Raw genomic sequence first — 26,071 nt, 5'->3', positions numbered from 1 at the left:
TCAAAAGCTCACATGAAAGTTCAAATCTTGCTGTCTCAGGTATTAAAACTATTTAGTATGATTTTTTCATTTTTTACTTTTTTATTTGAGTAATTCTGTTTTCAATCTCAATTTTATGTATAGGTTTAAAAAAGAAATCAAAGATGACTACACAGAACCACATGAATTACCACTAGAAATTAAGGTCCTGGACTCCAAGTTCATCAGTATTTAAAACCATAAGCAATAAAAATACTAATAAATATCTAAGAATAAAAATTCCTACTAAAATAAGTAAGCATAAGCACCAAATTCATATCGGCCCATTTCTCATGGTTATCACTCCAAAGAACTGCCCTACAATCTGAGGAAAAATTGTAAATACAAATACGATCTAACCCAACCATGCATTTATCCGTAGCTTCTCCTTGATTTTGAGTTTTCTTCCTCCTTGTTTATATTTCCTTTACCAGATTACAATTAAATCTCTACAGATTGCTGCTGAGTTCTCTGTAACTTCACAAAGTGTCAGTAAGATTCAACATCCAGTAACAGAAAGTGCATTTAAGCTCTGGTTAGTTCAAAAGAAAGCAGAAAAAAAAGCCTTTCGAAGAAAATGTATTTATCAAGAGCGGAAAAAGAGTTATCTTTTGTTAAGAGTAATTTTTAAAATTGTATTTCCTTTTGTGAACCATAAATAACATGTAAGTTTTTTCCCACATTTCAGGTATATTTCAAAAAGAGGTATTTTGATGTCAGAGAACTGAAACCCATATTCCTGTACCAGAGTTCCACTGAGCTTAACAAATTCCACTTTCGCTGAGCGCACAGATAACAGAAGAACCACAGATGCATAAAAGGTGGCTGATGTAGGAGCTGATTAAAGTACAAAACATGTACAAATAAAGAGAAATGAGTCACTACCTTTCTTTTTGGAGTCTTTCTTTGTGCTGGTTTTAACAGCCACTTGAAGTTCTGTCTCAGTTGACATCCTATATCCTTAGTCCTCTTCACACAGATCCAGGATCTCGGTCAGGCTCATTTAGAACGTCTCTCCAAGAGAATAATTTAGCCTTTCAGATACTATAACCCAAACAGTTCATCTCATTCACTCCTTTCGAGTGCTGTTAAGGAAGGAAACAAAAAGGAACAGTCATTTTCTGAGTTTAAAACATAAAAGGAAAAAAAAAAGGCAAACCATTGCAAGCTTACTGAGGAAGAAACATAAAATTCTTCATCTACAGAGCCAATTGTCCACAATTTTGGATGCCTAAACACAGTTATCTCTGACTAGCCTCAAACATCTATATTTGAGATGTTTTGGCATATCTGTTATGTCTTAACAGGCTAGAGACACTCCTCAGGGTGTACAGAAGACCAGTAGTTCTGGACCAGCAGCTGGAGGACAAAGATTATGATCTTAGAAGTAGCTTGAAACGCCACCAAAAGCAAACAATTCTTCAAGGACTCAATTCTTAAATGCAACAATTCCAAGGTATAAACATACTGCCAGATAGCAAGTTCAGATTTTTACTCCAGTGCTCTTTCAGCACCTTCATTCTCTACTTGAACAAAGACAAATGAAAAATGTATTCATTGCTCATGCTGAGAACATCATACTTTGCCACTCCTCTTGCTTATGGTAATGTTTCCAGTATAAAAGAATCTGTCTCCACGCAAACAAAGCTGTAATTTTTAACACCCATCTAGTAATCTTTCTTGCAAAGAACTCTGAGAATTGCTAATTAAACCTATGAAATATAAATGGGATAGGGGCAAAAAGATAACATTTAGAGAGCAAGATACAGTTTAACATAATATGTGTTTGTTGGGGAGATATAAAAGTATACCAGCTGTGAACCCACAGCAGAAATGTGCTGGAGCAGTATGAGGAAGGCAGGACTGGGTATGGCAAAGAACACACAAAGAATAAACATCTAAGCAAAAAATTACTCCAATTGTTACTGCTGGTCCTTCTTGCTTTGAAGGATGACCCACCTACTCAAGCCAGTCTGTCGAGGGCAGAGGACCATACTGTCCTGGAGCCATTTGTCATGATGTTCCCTCACCAAATGCATCTTCTTATTGCCCTTTCTTTTTGTGAGAAAGTTCTCATTATTAGCACAATTACAGTGAAGTCCATCTGGCCTGTCTGAACAGCTGCCCACTTATTAAATAAGCATTTAATAAAGATATTAACCCAGCATATCATCTGGTTAGCTGGCCAAAGATTAACTGCAGTTATAGTTATTTACTAGTGTCCCTTCTTTGTCATTTAAGAAAGTAACAGAACTGCAAACACTGAAATAATTTTGACAGTTTAAATCACTTTTCACAGTAAGGGTTGTGAAGCCACCAGTACTTTCGAATCCAGGCTCTTTCAACATTTTAAAATGCTTCAGTAACATTACACTGCCATGCACCGTCTGAAGTGATTTAATATTGCTGAAGTGTGTCAGGGGCTTTCTTTAATAAGCTCTTCAAGTCTGTCTGTGTATTATAGAATATTCAAAGATAGCTTTTCAAAATCTGCTGAACTGATTTTGAAATACAAAATTCCCTGTTCCTCCTCTATGGGATCTGAATAAGTGCCGAAGAGCAAAAAGGAAGGAAAAATAAAGCAATGTATAAATTGGAGTTGCAGTGGTTGCCAAATACACCTTCTTGGTGTAATAGACCCAAATAAACTAACAGCATTTTGATTAACAGTTAGGAAAACATCACAAAAGGACAAAGCAAATGAAGGTTGATCACAGAGGGAAAAGGAATAGCAGCTCCAGAAGTGACACTTTCAGGATCTGAAGTGCTCTTTGGCCAGGTCCATGGACAGGGAGATGACTCTTCCCAAGCACAGGCACGACGGGCCCCAGCACAGCTCAGAGCTGTGCTGTGAGGGAACTCTCTCACCCGGTTGCAGACAGAGCTGCTCTTCACTTACGCCTCAAATCCCCCCACAAACAGGGAGAGAAGCACTGCAGAGAACAGATGTCCCTCACAACCCCCATCTCCTTCCCCTCCCCCTGCATGCAACCCAATTTAATAATATTTAGTTTTACAGCACAGTAGGGATGCATCAGCCTTTACAGCTCAATGGCACTTACTTAAAGCATCTCTCAAGTCACAGCTGGATTGACAGTTTATTTTTTGAGAATTTGGATTTATATTTACCTAAAGGTTAACTACATAACTCTACATGAAGCAATTCACAAAAGGAAAATATTAATGACAGGTCCATTTATTAAAAAAGATAAATTCAAAATAAATACAAAATAACACCAGGGTCCGTAGTTAAGCAAGTTTTAATGTCTTAGAAGACTGTTGTGGGTACAAAGCATCAGGAATGTCATCTGTTGTCAGCTCCTTCCAACAGGAAATAGTAGCATCTGAATGGCACTGAATATTTTAAAGTAACAACACGGGACTGCTATCTCATTTGAAACTCTCCAGAAAAGCTATATCCCCTCGAGGCTATCCTACTGAGTAATATTTTTTTAAAATAAATGCATGTCTATTTTTGGACAGGTTCACATATTGATTTGCTTTCAAACCTAATCAGGTCATACTCTCGCAGGCTCATAGATCCTTGAATAAAGTAATAGGTATCTTTGTAAAGGAGCGCGTAAACATCTGTCAGATGCAAGCTATAGTTCAAACTGAATTTGCTACAGAGACAATTCCTCCAAAAGTATAGGTCTTTATGTAAGCCACATTAGTAAACTTCCATGCACTGTCCATATTTCAGCCGTTTATTACCCAGATGAGAATGGCAGTCAATCTGCTCTTCACTGCAACAGCTTTTATTGTCTCCTCCAATCTAGGTCACCGTTGTTAAACACTACAGTCTCCCAACTGTGGGAAGTACTGCAGCATGTGTTTTATCAATGAGATGCTATTTTCTTTGATCAGTTCTGCCACATTTCTCTCCCTGCTCTAAAGACAAAATTTTGTTAGCTGTGTTTCCAAAAAAAAAAGAATCCATCATCTTACACGTATCCACTCTAACGATCTTCTTGTGTGCCTTGTTACTGCTCTGGCTATTACAATGTTATGTGCATGCCTCAGCTTTTCCTAAAGAGGATTCAGAGCTCTTCATTTTAACAAAATACTGACATTTTCTGTGGCCTTATTAAGTGGCTACAGCAGGAACACAATCAGCGCATTCTGGAATTAACTGGCTTTTAATTCCAAGAGAAGTCTTAAGCCTGTGTTCTCTATTACTCCTACGCCAGCATGAAACCTAAACCCTCAGTGAAAAAATATTTCCATAAATTCTCTGCAGTGAGGATTAACACAGGTTGGACCCTTTATGTGTGGGGAAATTAGTCCCATGCTCCACTTGCCTCCCCCATGCATTTGTAAAACAACAATTTCTGTCAAATCATTTGTCTTTTCCACCAGGCTTGACCAGGCTCATGAAGGCGTTATTAGGAGACTTCCCTGGCCCAAGTTATGAAAGAGGTCAGACCAGACCATCCTAATACTTCCCCTCTGGCTTTAAAATACATGAATTAATTAATTTTCTTCAGGGCTTCAAAACTTAAGAAGTTGCCTCCCCTGAAACTAGTTTCCATCTGCTTATGTAAAAGAAAAGCAGTCTTAGAGAGGATTTGTAACTAAGCCCTGGCATTCCCTAGGTATTTAAGTTTTCCACAGCCCCAAAGTGGGATTTGACAAGAGGATAGCACCTCCCAAACACTGGTTTGACAAAACAAAAGCCGTGCTACCATCCTTAGCTCTTGCTTTTATGGCTCTGAAGTCCTGAAAACAATTTTTTTCCTTCAAAGCACCCAAAATGTTGATGCCATAGTTTTGCAGGTGTTCAACAAAGCCCAACATACTGGAAGGGTAAAATGTAAGTGACAAAATTATTTTAAAAGTATGTGATTCTGGAAAACTAAAACCAGTTCAAGTATAAAGGACTGCAATCCAGGGAGAAAATGTTACTCATCCACTTCCCATCTGACCACAAAGCCTAACACAGAGAACTGCAGTGGGACCACACACAAACAGACGATGGAAAACCCATCCTTGCCATCAGTGCTCTTTCTACCCTCCAGGGAGAGAAGGCCATGAATTCTCTGGTGCTGCTCACACTATTTTGTACTCATCAGCTCATTTCCCCAATGGTCAAGGCTCGGGAACATGAGAGTATTCATCTGTTACAGCAGGCACTACACTAATTCCAAACAGAAACCCAAGGGACTGATCCAAACCTCACTGATATACTGCAGTTAATAAGGCCTGTAAATGAGAACCAGAAAAGGAGAAAGACGAGGTAAAAGAGAGAGCTTAAGATACTGACACAGAGGAGAAAATGAGAAGGAAACAAAAGAAAACAGGGAAGCTGTCTCTGTGACACTTCGTTACAGCAAATTCTATAATGTGCTTAGCAGCAAAATCTAAGCCAGACCATGCATTAAAATTCTGGCTACCCTGCAACAGAAAACAATCTCTATTAGGCTGTTGCATGGGCCAGTCCTCCAGGTTTGCCATTTACCCACAGAACAGCACAATGCACTGGTTCTAGTGACAAAGTCAAATGACTCTCTCTCACTGCTCTTTCCTGCCATTTCTTTACTGGTATTTCTGCAGCCTCTAAAGGTGGAAGGAATCTTACTGTTCACGTGCACAAACTGAGATTCTACAAAAAAATTCACTCCCTCAGCAGATGTGGAAAGCCAAGTGCCCTGTTTAACTCCTCTAATTCCTCTTGCAAACTATAGACCCTCCTCTGGAACTCAGCAACCTGCTTCTCCCTCCATCTCCCTAAGTTACACAGCCTGCAAAGACCCACAACTGCCTCCACAGCTCATATTTAGTTTTGTTTGCTCTAAAGCATTTACCTTCTCACTTCTGATTTTCTATATACTAAGATACAGGAAGGAGATTTAAGTGTTTTATTATGCTTTCTGTACAACGTTTGTAGTGTCTTCCAGAATAACACTTCCAAATAACCCTTTTTAATTCTTCTAACATCAGAAAACTACTTAGTACTCAAAACACAGCATTTAATTTCCCTTTGTATTTAGTTGCTATAGTTGACTGTATTCATAAAATACTTCTCTTATCTGCTGAAAACAAGAAGCTCTTTTTTAAAAAAACCCTACATGTAACTAAGGCAAATAACATATTTTATATTTAAGTTTGTTGTGGTTTACAACATTCTTCATTATTCTATTTTTACAGCATCTTTCAGGCACGTTACCCAGTTTCTCAGATGGGGTAAATAGCACCCTTGAAGCTGCTTTACTACTAGAAGAGCATGTTGGCAAAAAATTGACATATAAAATATTTCTAAAGTAAGATTTTTATTAGTATTCCAATGATGGCAGGAATAATTACTGAAATTCCTCCTGGAAATCACTCCATATAGTGGTGAATACTGCACTCTACCTCACCAATTATTCACCAGAAGTGCTGTGAATTTTCTACTCATAGAAAATGCTGACCAGATTAAAAAGATGTTTTTCAAAGAAATGAATTGATTTCACCAACATTTATAATGGGGAATTGCTAACGTGTCCTTTTAATATTACAGTTTCTTTTTTATATTATAGAGGACAGCATTCAGGAAACAAAGGCAAAATAGAAGACATGGACCTTGCTTTAACGGAATTTTTTAAATACTTCAAAATATGTCATTTGGATTCAGAAAAAACTACATAATGTGTGTTCATAATTTATCTGAGAAAGAATATTCAAATACTTTTAAGGAAAGCCATTAGATTTCAGCCAGTCACTAAAGCCCAACAGAAAAATATTTATATATATATATATATATATAAAAAATATATATATGTATATATATATATAAAAAAAATATATATATATATACATACACACCTCTGAGCTAACTATATCATGCAATGTGAGTAGCATCACTTTCGGGAGTCTTGCAAAGCTAGAAGGGAGAGAATCAAACCCTAAAACTACAACCGCAAAAAATTAAAGGCTGGAAATCAAAATGGAAATGGCAATTACCAAAACCAGTCGTGGCATCACTGTAAGCCTTTAGTTCCACAAGAATCAGGGAATCATTAAGGCTGGAATATACCTCCAAGACTGTCAAGTCCAACCTTTGAGAAAGTATGTAATTCTGCCGGACAAGGGTATTTGCAGCCTTGAATGAAATAAGCCGCTCCTGGAAAAGGTTAGACACAAAAAACTTCCCAGGACTGTCCTGCCAGACCCCGGGAAGGCAGTGATCCAAAGGCTCATGTTTGCATCTCCTCTGCCTGTGTAGCAGGGAATGCAACTCCAGCCCAGAGAGCTGAAAACGAGTAACGAACCCCTGTGTGCTGGGGGTATAAATACAACACTCATTGTTCCTTTAAGTGTACTTTCTGCTCCGAGATGCAAAGCTCCACTCAAAGTGCTATTTGTAAGCTTTTTCAGGGTGTTACATCAAAAAGAGCATTGCCACTGAAAGGAACAGGCTTAAAAACTTCACATCACTCCTCCAGTACTACATTACCAGAAAACAGAAGTAGTCATTCAGATGGGACTAGAGATTCCCTGTGCTCAGTGAAACTTAATTACCTAAATGCTTTTCCTCTACGAACTGCATTACGCCAAGACTTTACTACACCCAGATTGCTGCATTGCTGACCCTGAAGCAGAAAAGAGAAAGAATTTCTGGTAATGCTATGTAAGAGCAAACTAGAAACTGAACTCACACCTGCTACAAACACATTGTCCAGGCACAGCCCGCCTGCGACCCGAGTTCCACCAGCAGCAAACTGCCTCACCTCCATTAAAGTCAATAAAGTCACACCAGCACAAAATCAATAGCGTTACATTTGACTTATACTGGCGTAACTCCATTGATTTTAATGGAGTTGGAGTTACACCAATTTTATGCTGGTGTATCTGCATTAGTGTCAGAGAAGTTATGCCGGCGTGACTGATGTAAACAATACCAGACCAACCAACCCCTGTATGTCTAAAATTCAATGTCGTTAACTCCAAAGCGACAAGAAAATGCAAATCTGTACATTACCAAAGCAGGGCCTTTGGAATTTATTTTTGCAAAGCAGAAGAACGGCTCTTTTGTGATCCTCTCGACACCAAAGGAACAGAGACTAAGAAGGCAAAAAGGACAAAGTACACAGTTGGGATCACAGTATTCTGTAATTAGAGCTGTTAAATGATTACTAAAGTGTGGTGGTGCAATCATCACACCGAAGGAAAGGGAGAAGAATGCAGTCAGGAGCATCACCAGGGAGAAGGTAAAAGCAATGTCAGACACCACATTTCATATTGAAATGCAAATTCCTCACAATCAGAATCTGTGTATTCTAATTGGAAGAAAAGGTTACGGAATTAAACATCTCCTATCCTGGACAGCTCAGCATGTTTTTAAGTGGCACAGTAAGTTGAAGGAAACTTGTTCATCTTCTGTCCTTTACAGAAATATCTTAATTCAGCTAATTTTTTTTTTAATTTCAAGACGACTTTCTTAATATGGCAAGTGAGACTGAACTGAGACTCACCTTCTCATTCATTTTAAATAAAATAACATCACTATACCTACACGCTTAAGCTATACTTTGAAATCTGAAGTAGAGCTTGGAATGATGCCTTATACTGACCTGCTTAGCGGATGTGGATTTTGCACAGACCTTTTCAGGTCCCTTTGAGATTTTCTCAGTCACGTGAGTTGACTTGTACATTGTGCCTTTCCATTCTCTGAACACTTCCTGACATTATAGCAAAGCAAAGCAAACTTTCCTAATGTCAACAACAGCAAAAAGCCCCTATGTCAGGATCTTTATTCACTGCTGCTTTTCAACACTCAGACCTTGTTTCCTGACAGTTAAGTATTAGGAAAGCTAATCAGAGGAATTCACCTTGCTGTAAATGGACTTTTGATTTATTACACCAAACTCAATGACCTGAATTATGTGAAAGTTCATTGTCTAGCAGAGCAAAGGGGAAAAAGCAAAACACTTCTGGGACTATAAGTATGAATTTACACAAACAGGCAAAAATTTTTACATTCTTGTTCCACAACTGACAAATATCACTATTTTAAATTGCCTAGTAAATGGGTGACCTAATTGTGGCCTGTCAGTACCTGAAGGGAGGTTGAAGGAAAGAGAGACTTTTTACAAGGACATCTAGTGACAGGACATGGGGGAATGGCTTCAAACTGAAAGAGAGTAGGTTTAAATTAGAGAGTAGGAAGAAATTCTTCCTGGTGAAGGTGGTGAGGCTCTGGCATAGGCTGCCCAGAGAAGCTGTGGCTGTCCCATCCCTGGAAGTGTTCAAGGCCAGGTTGGATGGGGCTTTGAGCAACCTGGTCTAGTGGAAGGTGTCCCTGCCCACACAGGGTTGGAACGAGATGGTCTTTAAGGTCCATTCCAAACCAGGCCATTCTGTGATTCTATTATGAGTTTTAGCTACAGAAATAGTTTTGACCAGTCCATTTAAAGACTCCAGCCTTCAAACCAGCAATGTCACTCATGCAGGTAATCCCATAGGAATGCTGAGATGAACAGTGGGCAGGCTTCTGCACAATATCAAACAGAAGAAGTATTTGAGAACAGCTGCTAGATTTTACTGGAGAAATTTCAAACCATAAATAATTTTCTTGGATTCACTTATCTGTTCTCATCTCATTTGTGATTGCAGTGCCTTGTATCTGATTATGTTATACACTGCTCCACAAATGCCTCTGCTTTCTATCAGTCAGAATGTTAAACACTTTCAAAGGGAGGAAGTACCTCCCCTAAGAAGGCTCCACACATTTTCTGTTGATGGATAAAAACTGAGCAGTGTTTCTGAATAATAACAGACAGTTCTGGAAAATATACTAAAGGGAAAAAAAAGTCACACGACAATATGACCCTTGAAACTGTGTGGGCCAGGTGTTGTTTGCTGTATTGTAATTCCACACTCAGAAACATCCATACCAGGAAACACACTGATCTCCACTCTGCTATGACCATGCAACTGGAAAGGTCTACATGACCATATCACCCACTTACAGGACCAAAGCCCAAGTGATCCTGGGTTAGAGGCCCTGTAAAAGAAGGAAAAAGAAAAACCAAACTGCTGCCAGGCTAAAATGTCCAGGGAAAAAGGAAAAAAAAAAGATGTGTTTGATAACTCAAACAGTTAAACGAGTATAAGACCTGCATGAGTGGTAATACATCACAAAATCATGTTTATATTCTAAATATTTTTAAAAATCACTCAAGTAGTGTGCAGTGAGGAACCATTCACCTTCTACTGTCATGCTACAGTTTATTCTCTCTTGGAAGCAATTACAGGACAAATGCCAAGCTACAGAAGGTATTTTTCCAGCAGCAGCATCTGGCTTCTTGGCAGACTCCTCAGGCAATTTTATTGGAAGCTTTAGAGATGCTGTTGGGTCAGTCCTAGTTATATTGCTCAGGAGCTGTCTGGCAGTTTCTTCTTCCTAGATGTCATAATCCTTCTGATTTACCTTGAAGGAATTAGCACACTTCTATCCATTTCAAAAACAGTTGACCTGCAAGGCATTTAGGGGCCATCTACAGAGACACAGTAAAAGTCACTGGTCTAAATCTGTGTGCCTTTGAACCAGCAGCATTTCGGCATCCACTGCCTAATGCCTCATCAAGGAAACAACTAATCCATGCAAAAATTCTGTGTGTGTGTGTGTGTGTGTGTGTGTGTGTCTTACTGGTAAATCAAATTTATTCCTTAAGATTAAAGGAAAAAAAATAAGATGCATGAAAGATTAGCTAGAAAAAAAAAAGGTAGGATGGGCAACATGAAATCTGTGCCTTTATTTAACATGGACCGCTCTCATATAGTAAAAACAGTCCTGTGCTTTATCCTGTAGTAAGGGAGAGTGCACATGAAGTCAAGAAATGCTTCTGGCAGATAGCAAGCATAAATTGAAATACAAGGGGATCAGCTCAGTCCACAGAAGAAAAACAATTCCTGACAATCTGCTACTTGCAATTCCTCCATTAACCACGGTGCCTCCAAGGGCAGGAGGGGTACATGGAAGGGAAGAAGGCAAGACAGCCGATGATGTCCTCTGCTCTCCCTACTGCCCATCCCTTCCCCCTCTCCAGCCCCAGCAGCAAAGATCTGCATTATTCTGCAGCTGTGATCATGATTAATCCTCCTCCAGAAGGATGAAGGACAGGGTGCTGGGTTTACCCGCCCTCCTTGCATACCAACAAAACCTAGTCCAAAACAAAAAGTCTTTATGTCAGTTTGGAGCTGTCCTCTAGAATTCATACAGAGAAAGAGGGCACAATGCTATAGAAAGTGCACTTATAGTCCATAACACAGGTGGGGTTTTAGAATACTTTTGTGCAATTACTTAAAAGAAATACGTTCCTTAATTTAAAAAGAAAAGGAGGCAGAAGTGTTCATTACTACTACTTTTTTTTTTCTAAAGACTTTCACACAAAGACATGCTTCGATGTCTTCTCGTTTGTTTTTTCTTTCAAGAGTTTTCAGAGAGGTTAGACAAAGAACCTCCCACAAAATCCTCTACCAGATTATTTTCTAGGAAAAAAGAGTCCTAATGCCCAAAGGTAAATATTACAGGTACAAGAAATGTACTCTATAATTTAATAAAGGGCTATGGCTCTTGGATTTTCTGTAACAGGAGTATACATAGAGCAACATGAGAGAAGACTGACAGCACTAAGAAAGATACACATATCCAGGTCAAACAAAAAGCCAAACAGAGTCCTGTCATCAGCAGAGTGCAACTAAATCCAACCAGACACAGACTTCAGACTTGGCTAATGCGAATTGACTAATATAATTCCATTTTATGCAGGGCAAAACATATTCTGATTGCAGGGCAGTGGTGCTCACAAGTTCTAAATTTAGGTATCATTAGGGCAGGTGAACCATTCAGTGAACTAATCTGAATTTTATCCATAGCAAAGATTTGTATTGTCCAGAAATTACCTTCTTAGATTTAAACCATGTATTCACTCTCATTACATCTTTTGGATATCCCCGTTCATTAATTAAAATATGTGCAGAATCACAACATGCATTGACAAGGCAGCCTGGGTTTTAAAATGCTGTGCTATGGCACACACTAAAAAATCAATTATTTAGGCTTCAGTACATGAACAGAAGTTACTGGCACACTAGAAACCAAACCATATTTTAGGGGAGATGTAGCACAGATTCCATTGTTTACAAGCTGGTTTCTGCAAAGTACTGAGCAATCTCAATGATCAGGTGAACATTTGGATACACACTGAAGACTAAACTTCCAGTGATGCCCTAGATTTCACTGACTACACAAAAGAGATGAAAGCTGCACAGAGAAACAAACAAAAGGTTTCCTCAATGCAGCAAAAATCTAAAATATTCTTATAAACTGTCTTTGATTCTATAGTCTCAACAAGGCCTGTAAACTGAGAAAGCAAACAAGAATAACCATCAAATGAGTGTCCTTTAGTACAGTCAATTAAAAATAGAAGTAAAATGCTGGTCTCCTGCTCTCCTGAAACATCTGGCACACTTAAAACATTGTACTTTATATTCAAAGACAATATAACCCGATCTGAAATAAAGTTTCTGCTACAATGAAAACTAGCTGTTTTGCCAGCTGAGTTTAAAGCCAAAAGGTGAAGAAAACCTAATCCAATTAAAAGGAGAGGGAATTTAGGAACGCAGAATTTAATTACTGTACTTGGAAGACAGCCAGGACCATTGGGTTATGCCCTCGTGAAAGGGCCAGGGGAACTCAGAAGAATTCCAGTGGTCAGGCCCCCAGCTCCTGAGCAGGGCGCCCTTGGCACCCACGTGCCCTGTAGCTGAGGCCCGGGGAAGAACGCCAGCTTCTGACTTCCAGCGTCTCCAGCAGGTCCTTCCTCCCAATGCCCAGCATGAGGCAGACCTGGCTCTTGCCCAGCTTGTGAAACCAGACAGGCTCTCAGCACAATATGGTGAGACTGCAGACAATGGCCAATTAAAGCCGCTGGGATAAATACACCCTCAACGAAGTTATTGCCTGTGTGTCACTTTAACATTTTGGTTTGTTTTGGGCTTTTTTTCAGTTCCACAGACTAAACTGCAGGCAGCAATATTAGTTTTGGAAGAAGTATGATGTTTGTGCTACCCACTCCAGTTAATTAATGAAAATAATGACAGAGTTACAAAATCAGGGATGATTAAGAACTTGAAGACCATCCTACCCATTTCTCTGCCAAGCAGGATTTGTTCTTAATAGCACATAATGCTGTTCTTCAGCAAACCTTTTTAAATCACACCAGCAGCAAGAGTCCCATCTCCTTCCTTTAGAGGTGTTCACACATTCAGGCTGGTTCAGAGGAAGAAGTAAAATCCGAGAACAGACATCCTGCTAACTTTGTATCATTATTCTGAGTTAACTGCTCAGAGATTATCTTCAGCAATTACTGCAAACACATTCCAAATGCCTGTAATCCTCACACAGCTCCACTCTGTCAGTGTTAAACCAATCTATCCCCTTCAGGTAAGAGCTAATGGTACAATCACATACCACTGGGTTTATAACCCAGACTATTATAGTCTCCATTATTAAATATTGCTTATTATTTTGTACTTACGAAGTCAGGGAGATGTGATTTTATTGCTTGCATATCATTCTTACATTAGTCTTATGCTGCTATAACTTCACTCTGCTTTTCCAGATAAGCTTTTTTTGCTTTCTGCATATTTAAATAGTAACTCTAATTATCCCTATTTGATTGCCCTCCTCTTGCAAAGCCTTTCTACAGGATCATCTGCAGTGAATTCTTCATCCTTAGATTTTAAGAAGCCTAAGATACATTATATTCTTTAATTTTAGTAAGAGCATAGAGGTGCTTCTTTAAAAAAAAAACACAAACATGCATAATGTGTTACACCTTCAGATATATTTTTTTCAAAAACAGAGTGAGAAGAGTAAGACTATTGATTATTATTACACTGGGAATAGTAGCAGTACAGAACAGTGCCTAGCAATACAGTCAATTAAAAACTAAAGAAACCCCAACAAACAAACAAAAAACCCCTGTTGACAAGGTATCACATTGGCAAAGAAAACTTCACTTCATTGTCTAAAAATATTGCTTCTTTTGCAAACAATGCTTATAACAGTTTTCTGGATTTATTTCCAACCAGTCACAGAAAACACTTTATACTTGTAGTTCATAGGTACATGAAGCTACATGTGGCTACACAGTAACTACAATTAATGGTATTTAATGCATAAACTCAGGTAATCTATTCAAAGAAGTGCACATTACAGTAGCCCAAAACATGCCAATAAAATTTGAGTCAAAACTAATGTTCGTTACAATAATCTTGTTAGCATTTTTGGCCATTTTTTAAGAGATTTTGCTATTTTGATTACTGTCAATACATTTTGGGTTAATTATAATGGTGTTTGGAAACATCATGTGTTGTTAAAGTTGCCTGACATTTCCCTTAATGATTCTCTTTCTAGCTCTTCATAATTTTACCACACCAAACTCTATCTGCCAGAGCTGACATCTTGCATGACACACAGCAAAAGCAGTGACACTCACAGATCAACCTCCAGGACCTTGTCCTGCTGCCCTGAGGCATGAGATCACCCCACCCTCCTCCTCCTCCTCCCCTGCTCACTAAGCAGTGAAGTTTCCCACAGTGACTGCCTTTATCATGCACTCCTGATTTTGATCCTCCAGCACAGACATGTTCCTACTAAGACTTTATGGCAAAGAGAAGTTACTCTGTACACCGTGCACACAACTTTGCATTCAGTTATCTTCCATCTGGACAATGTTAAATTTAGCATTTCTTTACTGATGTGCTTGGCTCTGTAACAGTAATTTACATTTTTGTGTGTGTGTGTAATAACATTCTGGGAAAAAGACGCAACACAGGTGTACAACAACCATATTGCAGCATCTTGTGGAATTCAGCTCACAAGCTGCATTCTTTCAGCACCTACTCCTGCAAGTTACTTCAGCAATAAGTGATATGAGTCTGGCAGTGGTAACTATCTCTCAAACATGACTTGGACTGAACAGGACAGGAAAGAAAAACAGGAGTTTCAGTTGTTAACTGTGACTTTCAGATCCATTTGTGTCAAAACAGTGTCAAAAAGCATTTGGAAAGACAAAACACAGTCTTGAGCCCTGAACGCTCACAGAGCATTCACTACTTAGTAAATACTTCTTTATTAAGGACTACTTTAGTAAATAAAACAACCAACCAACCACACAGAGACAGTCTTTGAGCCAAAGACTTTCCTTAGGAAATGTGACATTCAGCCAAGAAAAATGCCTCTCTCTCATCTTCTCTGGTCCTCCCCACAAATTATACACCCCTGAAGATCTAACATCACCTCAGAAGCACAACAAAGTACTACAGTCACACCTGAACCAGCTGGTTTCAGGTACAGCACCAATGAAAGCAGGATGGCAGGGTTGGCAAGGCAATCAACAGGGCTCATCTGACCAAATTAACCATGTGGGAAGAAAATTCTGCTGCCACATACACTCAGCGCCAGGACACGCTGAGAAGCAGCCTGGTTGAAGAAGGCAGGACAGCTTGCCAGTTTAGTTCCTGCAAAGAAGCCAGCTCAAAGTCCTGTACTGCCCAAGATGATGATAGAGGGGCTGTGAGGGCAAGCTCAGAACACCTGCAACACAGCCTGTGGTTCAAAGAGACACGAAAGGATATGTGTCTGTGTTCCAGACAGGGGTTTATATTCCCCAGATTGATGACTTTAAAAGGAACACACAGTAGAGATGTCCCATTGTGATTTATGCTGCACTCTGCTCTCATGCTGCAGCCCTGGCAGGAGCAGCAGCAGGAGGATCGATGCTGCTGGCTGGGTCTGCCCACAGGGGATCAACCTGCTCTGGAGGCAGCACCACGAGCAGAGACAGCTCCTCATCAGAGCCAACGGCTCGGAAACATCACACGGAGATAACCCACACAGATCCTCAGTGACCTTCACAAATATCTCCACAAAGATGCCCACGATTGAAGAGAAAGTTATATTGGTAACAAGTGTTGAACACCTCAAAGCAAATACTTCAGATTAATAATAGCCATTAAAATATATTTTCTCAGTAAGATGTAGCAATCCTACCAGGAAGAACAACTGGTGTCACCAGATCATAAGCAAACACAGGTGAGGACACCCAGTCTTTAGCAGCAAAGTAATCCTCTGGCACCCTATTCAAAACCCGAGAATATTCAGAATATTACTGGAAGAATAATTCTGTTTGAAGCTCACTAAGTAAATCCCAGATTTTTATGTGAAGTAATTTGATTCTATTTTTATCTATTAAAGAACATTTGGATTAACAGATTGAAAAAGTTCATTCACAGCTTTATATATAAATATATATATATTACTGTTACAAACTCTCCCCCCCGATGCCCATAAAACTAAAAAAAAAAAATCAAAGCAGAAATTACATTTACATAATCTTGAAAATATTTTAAAATCATCATTAACATGTGTGATTTCATCTTATTTTACTTATGAGCCCAAAGTTGTATCCTGAATGCCATTTCTATAGAAATTGAGTGCCAAATATTACAAAGTTGCCATTTTACTATGTAAAAATATCCTGCCAGCATCCAAGCAAATTAAATTTAAAATTAAACTTCAAGCCTTTGCATGCCACCATAATATTTCAGGCAACAACTTCAAGCAAGGAAAAGCAAAAAACAGACTGTGCATATACTACAGTTCAAAATAGATTTCTCATGTCAAATGGCACAGTTTTTCCTTTATTTCCATTAAAGAGTTATTTTAAATCTTCTGCTGAATATATTTACATGCCTAATGAAACTTCTTCAGTGATTCTTCTTGAATTACTATATATGCTTTAACACTGCATACACTAATAGTGTACACATATATACAAATCCACACACAAATGTATGCACTCATGCACACAGTATTCATGCAAAAAGAATTAATGGTTTTTTTTGACTGGATGCTACCCCCTGTAAATATGTTAAATGTGAACAGTGCTCATGGCTGGGTTCATTAACTAAAAATGTTGCTGTTGTCTGCACAATTCGTGTTGCTCAAGTAAGAAGGCATGACATGTAAAATGCTAATTTACAGATTGAGTTCTTTTCAATTTACCATCAAGGTCTCTCTCCATGAGGAAAATCAGTGGTCGCTCACTATAATTCTCATCGAGTAACTTGAGCTGAGACCTCACTTGGCACCTGAAGATAAGACTCTGCAGGTAGCCTTCTCCAATAAAAACAGGGAAGAAAAAATTATAAAAAGGTTTTGAATGAGCTCTAAACACATTTTCTGACATGTTGTCATGGAAAAATAATATCCAAAAGCCACAGTCCACTGTGACTGACAAACCTCATCTTTCAAGGGAAGAGTCATTATACTTAGAGTGGCAGCTAATGTCATTGTAGATAACTCTTCTCACAACTTCAGCTATTTCTTCTTCAGTCTTTTTCCCAAAATCCCCATCTCTAGAACATCTGCAGTCTGAGAGATCTGCTCACATCCCTAAGTGTGAGAGTTACTCTGAACACCCAGAACAAAGCTTGGAATCTCACTCTATCAGTTAAGTTCAGACCTGATGTCCCCATTATAGGTCGATGCAGCATTTGATAAACAGATACAATTAAGAGATTAACTTCAAACCCCCATTATTTCTCCAAACTAGAACAGCAGTAGTTCCATCGTTCCCGTAAACATTCCAGGACTTCACTCTACCACAGCTGTACCAGCTGCCTCTTCTATAAATACCTATGACACTCAACTACTTCAGGGACCATAAATGGCAACTTACTGGTCAACAATTAAAAAACACCTAAATAACTTATGTCTTTAAAATTTCTGAGCAGGTTCATCAGTGGTTTTGTCTCCCTTTCACAGATGCAGCTCTGTGCTGTATTTAACTTTCCACAGGGTCTCACCACCTCCCTGCCCCTTGATGTACAAGTACTTCGGTTTCAAAGATCTCTTCTATACAGGGTGAGTTTTCAGCAGCAACTTAATTCTTTTAAATTCTTTTCTGTCACCTCTGTTAGTTTATCAGAGCAGTCATTAAGGCTGGGCATTCTGAGGCTGGTGGGTATATCTGAGCTAGCCCACTTGGAGCTAATTGTGTTCTATTTGACATTCTCCAAGCACTGACAGTCCTCATTCAAGCCGAGTGTGAAAGTTTTTAAATTAGCTTTCACAGTTTGATTCACAGACAGCAAATGCAAAATGGCACAGGATTAATTTTTCCCCAACAACACAGTGTAACAAAATAGCCCAAAGGCTATTTTACTTCATTTGGTTTAACTATTAGGGAAGATTCACAGCACAGACAATGTTCCAACAGAGACAAAAGCTCCAGAGGACTTTCAAAGCTTAGTATTGCCCCCATTAATTAAAGCACCATACGTCTGTACAGCCTTTCCACTTTGTCACTACATGTTAAAATAAAAGTCTAGACCATTTTAGACAAGCCACACTGATTATTGCTTAAAACATGAACACATCAATACAGTCTTCTCAATTTTATTATAGAACACATTTTTATTACATATTAAAGTATGGCATTTGACTTAAAATAGGCTATATAGATATCCACATTTTCTTGGGGAAGTACAAATCTTGACTTCATATGTTATCTTAGTGTCTTTTTATTCGTCTGCCTTCATCTGCCAGGATAGAACTTGAATATTGTATTACCTATTGCAAAAATGATTTGGTCACTTCCAGCAAACAATGGCAGAGCAGGATGGAATTTTAGCTTTCTTGGCACCTTTCATTTTCCCAGCCATTACCATTAGGCACATACACTGAGTTTACATGGTGAACTTTCTGAACCTGCAAAGTCTCTCAAACAAAACTTCCAAGTACACAAATTTCCCTTTGAGTAAGCACAGAGGTGTGTATGAGCAGCTCCACCAACAAATTGAAAAGTTTGTCACATATTGAAGCTCCTACACTCATTTTTTAGAAGAAAAATATTTGTCCAGTTTCAGAGGCAAACTAAAATCTCCACCAACGGTTTGGCTCATCTTGTCAAAGTACGTATCAAAATATTTCACATAAGGTCCAAAACTCATAAGCACTCTTTAATTCAAATTAGTTCTAATATTCTAATAACCAATAATTCCAATATTATCTAATAACTGTATCAATAGTGGTAAGTCACATCTCAAATGGAAACTATCTTAAAGTATAAAAAGTATTTACAGTGAAATTTAAAAAAATTTTGCCTGCAGAGATGGATTCCAGCTCCATACTACAGATTTGATGTAGCCTAGGATATGCAGGTCACATCTGAGAAACTGTAAAGTCAAAGGCCCATCTGTAAATGTCAAAATTTAGTCACTGAGGTTGATATAATTTAGGTACTTCTTGACAGGATTTAGAATACTAATCTGAAATATTAACCTAGTTTTAAAAGTTTTACGAGTTTTTTCCATTGTGTGTTAAGAAGTTACATACTTTCATTACAGTGATAAATATTTTGTAAATAAGAAACCTTTTTCACAGTAAATTTGCAAGCAAAGAAAATCAGGAAAAGTCTGTTAAAATTTTTAAAAAGAATCCACGTTATTTAGTGAAATGTATTTATAGGACATTTTAAGAAAATCTTGGAAATCTTTCTTCAAGCCAATTCCGGTATAATGCAAAGCCACAGACAAGTCAATGAGACCCAACACCAATTCATCCCTGTCAGCAGGCACTCGAGGCAAGAGGATCCCCTTCTCACACAAGATCACTACAAGATCACGCACAAAACCCACGAACTAGTCAGGTTTACTTTTTTTTTTTTTAATTTTAGAACATTTAAAAATGTGATGAGTTTACATTTAGAATCTCCAGTTGCTGCAAAAATCCGCCACACATAAACCCAGAAAATAGGAATACAGCTTGTGTGAACAGAACTAAGTTAGACCCCAACTAGCCAGGACTAGGCTGTGAAAAGTGAGCCCTGACAGTGGTGGGCAGGCTTGGACAGTCTCCTTGAAACAGAGCTGGCACAGTTGGCACACGGGCAGTGCTCCTGCTGCCTGGATTAACCTTCATTTGGGTACAGCTACAAAGGCCAGAATTGCAGCTCTCCATGGTAATAGAGAGCAATTTGGATATGCCTTTATAGTCGTTTCATGAAATCTTTTCTGATGATGCTTATGTAATGAAATGGAAGATGAAATTCCACTGACTTAAACACATCAGAAAATCTAATTTAACACAGACAAAATAGAGAACTGAAAAACATGTTTTTTAAAAATAAAACCACTTTTCTAATGCCTTTAGACCATTGGATCTTGTGTGTAACTACAGACAATATAAATCCTTAAGACAATCATGAAGTTTTACCCACCTAAATATAACTCAGCCTCCTACACATGGAACTTCTCCTTCGATGGCAAGTACAACTCAAATGTTTTCTGAATTACCTTCCAAAGCTTATAAACCTTTACCAGCTCAGATGGTAAAAAACAACGGGTTATTTGAGAGCTAAACTTGTCAGAAACTGCAAAAGAGATACAATCCAATTGTTATTGAAAGTTATGAATACAGTTTTCTGGTCACTTCATGTCAGGTGCTAACAGACATCAGAATCACTGAACAACACATTCACATGAGACAGGGAGTGCTTGTGAACATTTATGCTTAAGAAACTCTGAATTCTATCCAATTGTAAATGCCACAGTGTAACTGATCAGTCCTGATCATGAAAGTCTTCCAGAGTATTCTCGACTCTAAAACAAACTAACACTTTTACCTTCCTGCATTTGGCAGGAGTTCATATTACAAGAGAGACATTAAGAGACGTGCAAAGAGGTCTTGCAGGGCTAAAAACTGCTGAACAAATACTCAAATAAGCAGCAAAATAAACTCACTGCTTTAATATATTATTTTATATATTGACTAGATGGTCTTTGTATGTGTGTATATGTAAAAGCCTGTATCTACTTAAGACAGTCTTCAACTGGTAATCAAAAAGCAAGTGTCGGTTGAACTAAATGCTACCAAAGAAAGAGTTAACACATAATCATCACTCAGTTTAATGCAGTTTCTGATCTGTAACAGCACGGAACAACAACTTCAAACCAGCTGTGCAAGGCAACAGAGCTCTGCCAATTTACACTGGATCCAGGATCTGTCCCAGTGTATAGTTCCTTCACTCATTTCATTAAATCATGTTTGCCAGCAACTACAAAGTCCTAATGGGTGCAGAAAGCTATTCTGCACTTGTTGATTGCCAAGGCATCTGTGCAAACCCAGTGAAATGGAAAGAAGTGAAGCAAGGAACCCCACTGTTGGAAATAAACCTAAATCAATACAAATAAAACTTAAGCACTTGCCATATACGGCTGACTTCTTGCAAAATATAAGACCTATCAAGGCCTGGTTTTAGCCTGAAACTACCTAAGAATGTTTAAATAAATTGGTTGATACTTTACCAAACAATATTCTTTACATTTAATTGTCCTAATGCAAAACAATGTCAATATTCAAGTGGCAAATCCTCAAGATGAATTAACATGTTGAGTTTCAGGAAAGTTTCTTTTTCTTTCAAGGCACTATCAAGCTACTTCTGTTTTCTCACTAAGTTCAGTGCAGCTTTATTTTCATAGCTTTGAGAGAATCACAGACCCAGTAGAAAATCTTCAGCTTTGCTTTGCGATACTCCTATTTCCGAGACAACTGGCACAAAGCAATAGTACAAATCCAAGAAGAGGAATTTCCATGAGATGTTACAGTTCCATGAGTAGCTGTTAATGCCAGCTGCAGCAGCCAGAATATCAATTTCCCCATTGCAAAAATTTAGGAAAGCATGATATAAAAGTGAAGGCAGCTTTATCATTACCTGCCTGTTCTCATTTCAGAAAGCTGTTTCCCCTTACCTTCTTTAAGTATCTACTAACAATTTTTTTCATTGCAGTTCATCTTGAAAATTAATCATCATAAATTTAAAACCATTTTCTTGCAGATCTGTCAGGTCTGTAGTGCTATTTCATTTATTACAAGACCACATGACGCATCAGAGCTCAGTATTTGAACATGACATATTTTCACTTTGTTGTGATACCACATTCGAAAATTGTTCCTATCAATCTTTCACTGGAGCCAAAACTTAACTGTCTTGTTCACTGAAACATTAAATGCCAAGTCACACAGATGAATAAAAGCATTTGCAAGATGCAAACATTTGCAAAAGTTTCCTGTTGAAAGGGTCTATAGAAGAGAATCCACAAAAGTGAACGGAATCCACAGTGAGTACCAAAAGCCACTATTTGTAATCATTTCAGCCATCAGATCACACTGAAAGTTAAAAGATTTCATGAACAGGCTGATCTTTAAGTAGGATTTTGGAAGTGTTTACAGTTCTGATTTCCAAAAAAAAAAACTACAACTTCTGTGTATTTGCCTGACTCAGCTTATGCATTGCTTAAAATCTGTGATTTTCTGCATCGTTCACCAGTGAGGAGTAAAACCCCAAACAAACAGGCCATATACTTACAGTCCCCATAATGCATCATTTTCTGTCTAAACAGTGGCAGCAAACGGGCACATCCAATACTGTATTACTTTCTTCTCTCATTCATGACGATTTCACACACAGGTTCTTTGACTCTGAAAAAGAAGCATTTCCCAGGTTCTAAGGACAGAGGTACCCCAACCAATCCATCATGCTTTGTGTGCTAATGATAGACTCATGCATAAGAGGCACCAGGAGCAGTCAGAGGCAGCAGGCATGAAAAGGAGTGAATCAACTGTCAAGGGTTGTGATCTGAAGGACTGCAAGGCTGTGATTAGAATTTTCAATCAGGACTTCCACAATTTATCATGCTACAAGGGAAAGGGGGGGGACACACATATTTCTTCATCAGCCCTTCCTGCTGTGGGCAAAGCGAGTGCTAAGGCATTAAAAACAGGAAATCTGAACATCTTAGGCTTATAAGCAGGTACTCTTAAGGAAGTGGGAAGTAAAAGATTTTCTGGGACTGCAGGGCTACTACTTTTTGTCTGCATACCCAAAACTGAAACAAGATTATTTGCAGCACAGTCTTTGATATTATGAAAAAGAAACACAGCTTTCCTTCTCCTCTTACAGGTATATTCAGACACCTGAGTAAGAAGTAGCTCTGGAAACCTCTGACTGTTGTCTTTAGGGATATGAAATGGAATAAAACCCACCAGAAATCCTACATCAGAATTTGCTAATACACTCTGTGAAAGTTTAGAAAATAAAAAAGCAGAGGAAATAGAGGGGAAATATTCTCATAGCCTGTATGAAATCACCTGCAGCACTTGCCAGGAGGCATACAGTCACATTTTCAAAAGGTAAAAAGAAGCAGCAAGTTTACTGAGCGCACAGGTTCACAGCAACCAAACACATGGTCTAACTGTGGTATTGGTTTGTCTTGGTACTACTACCTCTGCTTAGTAATTCTACATCTCAACAGCCTCAAACAGGATTTGGAGATGGGCTGGTTCTGCAGCTCTGCTACGGCCTCCCTTTTGAAACTACAAGAGTCACAAAACCTCTTCAAATATTTTGCTGCTTCTTCCTCTCCTTCCTCACCTATGAAACACAGCAACTCCATCTCTCTGGACACAAATTTTGCAAGAACTCATTCCCAGAGGGGACTGCTGCCTCAGAGAGGATGACCCCCAGAAAACCAAAAAATGCCAGCCCAGCAATTAGGACTGGGTGCTGGTGGCTCAAAGGAAGTGCCACAGGGGCTGTACCCATGTCACTGCAGAGTCTTTGTCTCAAACTCCAGATTCAAGTGACAGACCAGGTAGATTAGATATTTATTGAAATATATGAATGAGGCATTATTTTAAAAGGCAATTTTCATGTTAAACTATGAGTAATGAACAGTAAAGACAGATCTTATTTACATAATTAATGTTCCAGTTATTGATATTCCTTCAGAGGGTCACTAGCCTTTTTTCTCCAAGTTAATTAATTAATAAAGCAACTGCTTTTATGTAGGTAATTGTAATCACTTTAATACTCAAAGGCATGTAAAATATCTGGTTTTTTTTCTTTAATGTTGCAACTGGAGTGACACAACGATCATTTGCATAAATATAAACACTGAATGGGTCCATTTAACTCCTGACTAGAAAGAAATCCTTTGAAACTAACAGGAAAGAAATACATTAATTATGGACCAACATGGGAATCTGGGCAAGACCACCTTTTGTCCTTGCATCACAACGATCATATTTTCCCTAACACAAATCTCAGCTTCAAGATACTAAACTGCTTATGGTGCAAATCTGGTTTTACTTTTAGCTGGAGATTGCTCTGAGGAGACAAAATACTTCAAGAAAGAACAGACTTTATGGACAAACAAACACAAACCAGAAAACTGTTAGCAAGCAGAAAGCTTTAAACACTCAGCATTTCACAGGTAATTCAGAACTTTTTATTTTTTCCATTAAGAAATACACAAACAAATCCAGAAAGAAGCAGCTTGATCCTATAAAAACCTGTTGCAGAAAAACTGATTCCACACAGTAAATGCTATTCAAGCCAGGTGAGATGGTTACTTTGCTCTGTAGCCAGAGCTCACGTGCTCCTGCATCAGGTGAGGCCTCATGCAAAACAATCTGGAAAGGTCTAGTGGATACATTTTCTTGAGGAAGACAGGACAGCTGAGAGGTTAGATGGAATCTTTTCTCCCCTCCCTCATTAGAGACAGTACTGAGTGACCAGGTTCAGTACAACGTGATGGACACCTTGATCCATGAGTTAATTTAAATTCTGCACAGCCCATCTATGAGTTATTGGCTCAGAAGCCAGTTACTACAGCTTCTTGTCTAAATCTCAGTCTTGCTCCACTCACAGTCCACTCACAACACGACTGCAAAAAACATTTTAGTGGCCTCTTTCATAATTCTCTCCTTCATGTGGGAGAATGACACTGGGATTATCATTTTTATCAGACACCATGAGTAACTTGTACTCATCCCATTTCTGACCCTTCCTATATACAGCACCACAGGTTGCTGCCAAACAAGCATCTTCAGCGCCACACAGTTCTCCAAAGCCAATTATCTGTTGTTAAAATTTCATCTTGAATATGTTATTTATTGTTTGATCTAATCAACAAGAAAGAAAGAGTTAAAGATGTTGATATCTGAATACTGACACCACTGACTAGCTCATAACCAGAGTCCCATCATTCTGGTATTTCCTCATCAGAAAATTGCTATAAAACATAACTGAGGGGAGTTTCCCCTGTTTTATACAGTGTCTAGGATCATGCAGGGAAATGAAGGGAAGGAGAGCTCCAATGCACCTCCACAGTTCTAGGGAATGGGATTGCAATACAGAAAATAAATGTTATTATTTGTATTATGCACTCATCTGCACCATATCAGCTGCTAAAACCTTGCAAAACATTGCAGACATCATCAAGAACCATTTCAACCTGTTTTCAGACTGTAAATCTCAAATCTGATCTCCCTCCAAGAGATTATAACAAAACGTGAAATAACCTAAATATTGAAAGTAATTTCACTAAAATTGAAATAGATACTGTAGGGAAAAACACATTCCAGGCTTGCAAATTCTCTCTTTTACGTAATCCTTCTCCAAATTCTTCCAGAGGACTATCTGATCCATCTGTCTCTCTCTGTCTCACAGTATTTTTAACCACTGCAGATCTTTTCAGCCAGTGGCTGGTTGTGTTTTCAACTGGTGGTTGTAGCAAGTGGCATTCAAACCACGCAGGAGTAAGGAATGCAGCCACTAAGTAGATTATGAATAAACCACTCAGGTAGTCTTTTCTGTGTTTCTCAGTAATCACTCACAGCCAAGGAGCACGATAGAGATCTGCTTCTTCAGTGTCTCACTTCTAAAGGATCGATGTGCTGCGAACACAGGCACTACAGGACTTAATAGCAAGTTTTAAGTGCTTCTTACAAGACAAGGGTCTCCACTTCTTGCAGGCATCGAGGAGCTAAAGAGCTGCTATCACCGCGTATTTGTGCCTTTTTGTCAGAATCATCCTTACTAAACACAGAGAAGCTACAGTGCACCGATCCAAAAGAAGATATAAATGAAATTCTAGATTACAAAGCTCCATTAAATCAACTTAGCAATTTTATCTCCAGGGATAACAATTTGGCTTG

General features: G+C 38.6%; 1 protein-coding gene across 16 annotated transcripts in view; it reads right to left on the bottom strand.

The window, feature by feature from the left end:
• DAB1 (DAB1, reelin adaptor protein) overlaps window positions 1–26,071 on the bottom strand; it is a 437,418-nt gene that overhangs the window by 109,913 nt on the left and 301,434 nt on the right. For 11 of the 16 annotated variants that reach the window (XR_003536774.1, XM_027698930.1, XM_027698929.1 and 8 more), the window contains 2 exons: window positions 22,440–22,552; window positions 904–1,103 (listed from right to left, as the gene is read on the bottom strand). Coding sequence is in view for 15 of the 16 variants with exons in the window: in XM_027698930.1 (XP_027554731.1) it covers window positions 904–970 (67 nt within the window). In the remaining variant the exon portion in view is untranslated. Of the gene's footprint in view, window positions 1–903; window positions 1,104–7,978; window positions 8,061–22,439; window positions 22,553–26,071 lie in introns of all 16 variants that reach the window. The other 5 variants (XM_027698936.1, XM_027698937.1, XM_027698938.1 and 2 more) reach the window with 2 other exon arrangements.

This window comes from Neopelma chrysocephalum, unplaced genomic scaffold, assembly GCF_003984885.1.
Source record: "Neopelma chrysocephalum unplaced genomic scaffold, ASM398488v2 Primary Assembly neopelma1_135, whole genome shotgun sequence".
Taxonomy (NCBI): domain Eukaryota; kingdom Metazoa; phylum Chordata; class Aves; order Passeriformes; family Pipridae; genus Neopelma; species Neopelma chrysocephalum.
Note: the sequence above shows the minus strand (reverse complement) of the source record. Positions and strands in the feature narration are given on the sequence as shown.